Source organism: Cajanus cajan, chromosome 7, assembly GCF_000230855.2.
Source record: "Cajanus cajan strain Asha chromosome 7, NIPB_CcT2T_4, whole genome shotgun sequence".
In the NCBI taxonomy this organism is placed as follows: domain Eukaryota; kingdom Viridiplantae; phylum Streptophyta; class Magnoliopsida; order Fabales; family Fabaceae; genus Cajanus; species Cajanus cajan.
Genome location: NC_138523.1, coordinates 8,724,219 through 8,728,515, shown reverse-complemented (window position 1 = coordinate 8,728,515; position 4,297 = coordinate 8,724,219). Strand labels below are relative to the sequence as shown.

Sequence of the window (4,297 nt, the reverse complement as noted above, 5' to 3'; positions counted from 1 at the left end):
ATTTTTAAAAATGAAATAATACTTTCTTTCTTTTAATATAATTCTTATTTTTGTTGGATTTTGTAGGAATAAGAGTGTGGCTAGAAAGTTAGCAGGGAGAAATATGGATAGCGACACACAAACATGCTAATGGAGAATTTGTGAACGACGAAGACAAAGAAATTGGAGTAAGTTCAATTATATTAATGATGAAAATGCTTAATATTCTTTTGGGGTTAAGTTAACATTTCTCTTTGTGTTTTGTGTAGGAAAAAACTTGAAATGAATTGAGTGGAAGCATTTAAAAAGAAATATTAAGTCAAGATTCCTTAACTCAAACTTTAGGAAGTCAAGAACATTGTGGACGTGTTCAAGGATTAGGATTAGGACCTTGCTCATCCTGTGTGTTTGGACACATTGTATGTTTGTATAGTGGGATATCCTCATCTTCTCCTTCTTATAGAGAGTTACAAAATAAGGTTAGTAGTATGTTGCAATTTCCTTCAGAATTTAAATGTTAGGTTTTAACTCCTTTAAATTGTTGTTTTATCTTCTTTAGATCCCCAAAAAATACAATATTAAATGGTAACTACTTGTATAAATCATTTATCATTAACTAAATAAGAGAGATTACTCTTGAATAGGTACGTAGTCATATTTTATATCATTTTATGTCTTGTCTCTCCTTTATACTAATTAGATGCTATTCATTAAAATAAAGATTAGTTTTATGCCCCATTCTACCAATTCTTGCTTTCTAATTTCATATTTTTCTTTCTTCTTATAATATTATCTAAAGAAACACCATTGACTGGGTTGTTCTCCTTTGATAATCACCAATTTGTTGTTCCCAAGTTGTGCTTTGGCTTTTTCTAATTCCTAAAAGAGCAATATTTGTATAGTAAGAATTTTTCACTGTAGATCTAATTTGAAGTCAATTTTAACAAAGTTTGTAATATTTTAGGTATACTTTGGTGATTTTTTTTGGAATTTATGAGACTTTTTCATGTTGTCAACTATCTATATTATTAAAACCTTATTGTGGTTTAAAGTTTTGAAGAAAACAAATAAATTGCCACGTTTAATATTGGTATGATTTTCATTTCTATTTATGTATATAATTGTATTGATTTGTTTTTTTTTTAAAACAGGTTATTAAATTGAAATCACAAATGGTAGAACAAAATAAGGAAAAAGAGGAATAAAATAAAAGATTTGACACAATGATGTTTTTTTTTTGCACAAAATTATCAAGGTCAAGGGCTTCCTGACTTGCCTATATTTCAAGCTTCACCGGTAATATTTTAAATTTGAATTAGTTTTATTTTAAAATATGTTTTATATTTCTAACTAAGTTTTATATTCAATTTTAGGTATTTGACCAAGGAAGTGCACAACCAATTAATGTCCTTAATCATTCTCCAACAAATTCTCAAGATAAAGAGTAGGGCTAGATTTGTTAAGGAGAGATGTTGACCTTTTTGTTTTCGAAAAATCAATATTTTGTTAGATATGTTTGTATTACTTCTTAAAAGTCATTTTGGATATTACTAAACTATAAATGTTACTAAACTATGGAAGTTGCTTGTTAGGAGTTTTTTTGGATGACTTGTTTATGTACATTTGTTTACTAATATATTAAATTTGTGGATAGTTTGTTCATTTTACTTTTTAATATTTATATAACTTGTGCATTTCAAAATCTAGATATAGAATGTTTGAAATATTATACATAGGTAAAATATATAAGGTAAATAAAAAATAATTTATTTTAAAAATTGATTAACAAGGGTTAAAAATCAATGGAAAAGCTTAAAATTAATAAGGGTTAATGAACTCAAGAAAGTATCACCTGTTGACCAACCAATTGAGATGCTAATGATGGTTAAAAACCATTCACAAGCTACAAGGGTTTATAAATTCCAAGTGTAAACAAGATAATAAAAACATAATGTGGTGTTAACGAGGGTTTACAACGCCTGGCAAATTATGGGGATTGCATAAACAACATGTAATGTGACAGTGTTATCAAGGGTTTAAAGCCCCTGGTAAATTACAGGGGTTATAAAAATAACTGGAAATGATGATGGTGTTAACATAGGTTTTGTAAACCGTAGATATTGACTATGTGGTTAACAAGGGTTAGAAAACTGCGGGTATGTAATGCATTTCCCAGGGTTGTCAAAAACAACTGGTAAATAGCTTGCCACAGATGCTTTGCCAGCGAAAATTGCAACAGCAAGAATGCATTTTTTGGGGGTTTTAACCGTGGGTAATGCCAAAAAATAACCTTGCTAACTCCATTTTTTCTTGTAGTGTTACTAATCACATGAGAAATAATTTGTTTTACATTGTTATGCATAGATATATTGTTTCTTTTCTTCAATAGGATAAATGAAAATCAATCACAAAATAAAGGCAAAATTAATCAACATTATTAGCTAAGAAACCGAGATAATTAATGAAAATGAGAGGAAAGACACGTGCATCAATTTCTATATCAATATGTGTACTTATATATAAATTATTATAATTTTCATCTCCTACACCCATGTTTTCTTGCATCATTATTATCAATCTCACATGAACAAAAAACAAAGAGTACCATCATCGTTACAAAACGATAAGATATATACAATACCAACAATATTCCTCTCGACTACAGCATATATGATATGATGTTAAGCATCAATGTTCTTTTCTGTACACTCCTTTGTAACAAGATTAAGCAAAAGTGGGAACGTTGCAATCAAACCCTACTACTCTAACGACAGTTGATTTAATTCCAAACTTCATTCTAACGCACCCTCCTTTCCTCAAGGGAGAAGATGGTGAGGATAAATTTGGTGATGATGAAACTGGAGGTGTTGAATGAAGAGTATGTTTTTCACATCCAAATTGTTCATCTTGGATTAAAGGGTTATTAGTTACTCTCATAGGAGGAGAGCCAATAAAAAATGGGGGCGAGAAGGCTTCTGCCTGATTTGCATCCCCTTCTTGTCCATATCTCTTTTTGGAAACGATGTCTAGAAGTTCTTCACCTGCTTCAGAATTCAACTCTTCACCTTGTTGGAAACATTTCCATCTTAATGGCCTTGTTGATATGTTAGGAAAAACCCCAACTCTTTGTGGTTTAGGACAAATGACAATGTTGGTGCCAATGCCTTTAATTTCTTCAACTTTATAATCATTCATCTTTAGAACAATTTAGGGTTACCAAAAATTTGACCCTTGGAATTATCATTAAAAAGTTTTCTTTTGGGTCATGAAAGACTAGATCACGTATATAGAGATCATCGAATCCAAGGCTTAAAGTTTGAAACTTTCCGCATTATAGATAAAGCTACAAAGCTAGCTAACAACTTAACAGCGAAATATTGAGTAAATTAGTTGAACAGAACATATAATAAGTAAACATTTTATGTGGCCTGTTTAAGAGATATAGCTGTTATTTCAAATTTCGAGCCAAATTTAGTTAACTAAAATTAGTTGACTAGTGATTAAAAGATAAAGGTACAAAGCTGAAGGACAATTAAGGAAGGAAAACTTGCAATTAATAAGATAATTTTCTTATTCGTAGCAACAAATATAGATATCACTTTCTTACACTTCATCACATATGATATTTATCACTTTCTTTCTCCACTTTTCTTTTTTCTCTCTATCTTGCTCCTCTTTCCACCCTAATTTGCCACTAGAAAATAGTCATGGATTACCAACTGAATTTTGCGATTAAATGTCATCACTCACAATTAGCGACCAATTACCTTATGTGAGAAAATAAAATGAAAAAAGTTGTAGTGACAGATTTAGTGATAGTCACCAAAAAATTAAAACTTATTAGTTGCTAAATCATATCGATGATAATTGTACTATCCGTACCGCGAGCCGAGCTCCCAGCTCGGCATCACAGCTCGTCACTTAACCAGATCATAATTGATTTGAGGAGATCTCGGTCCAGATGAGATCCGATATCTAGTTAAATCACAACTGATCTCAGGCCCAAGGCCCAATACAACCCCAATTCACAACAAGGTACGTGCATTACTTATACGAGACTTATACTCACACAAACCCTAACTTTAGCATCGGAGTCTCTTTTGCAGGTACCACCCCCATCTTGGAGCACCAGCGTACCAGTAAAGGAGGCTCACCCATCTTACTTGGCGGATCATCCCTACGACAAATTCCCAGTAAGAACATTTGGTGCCCACCGTGGGGCCGATCAAGACAGCTCTTATCGGCCACGCTTATGGTATTCACCAGAAGCCATAGTAGACGCGCAACACAGGACGCAGATCACTCAATTGCCATGGAA

General features: G+C 31.9%; 1 protein-coding gene across 1 annotated transcript; it reads right to left on the bottom strand.

The window, feature by feature from the left end:
- Nucleotides 1–2,703: 2,703 nt before the first annotated feature.
- LOC109811035 (uncharacterized) lies at nucleotides 2,704–3,174 on the bottom strand. Its single transcript, XM_020374673.1, has one exon. It carries the CDS (start codon nucleotides 3,172–3,174, stop codon nucleotides 2,704–2,706), a length of 471 nt encoding a protein of 156 aa, XP_020230262.1.
- Nucleotides 3,175–4,297: the final 1,123 nt, after the last annotated feature.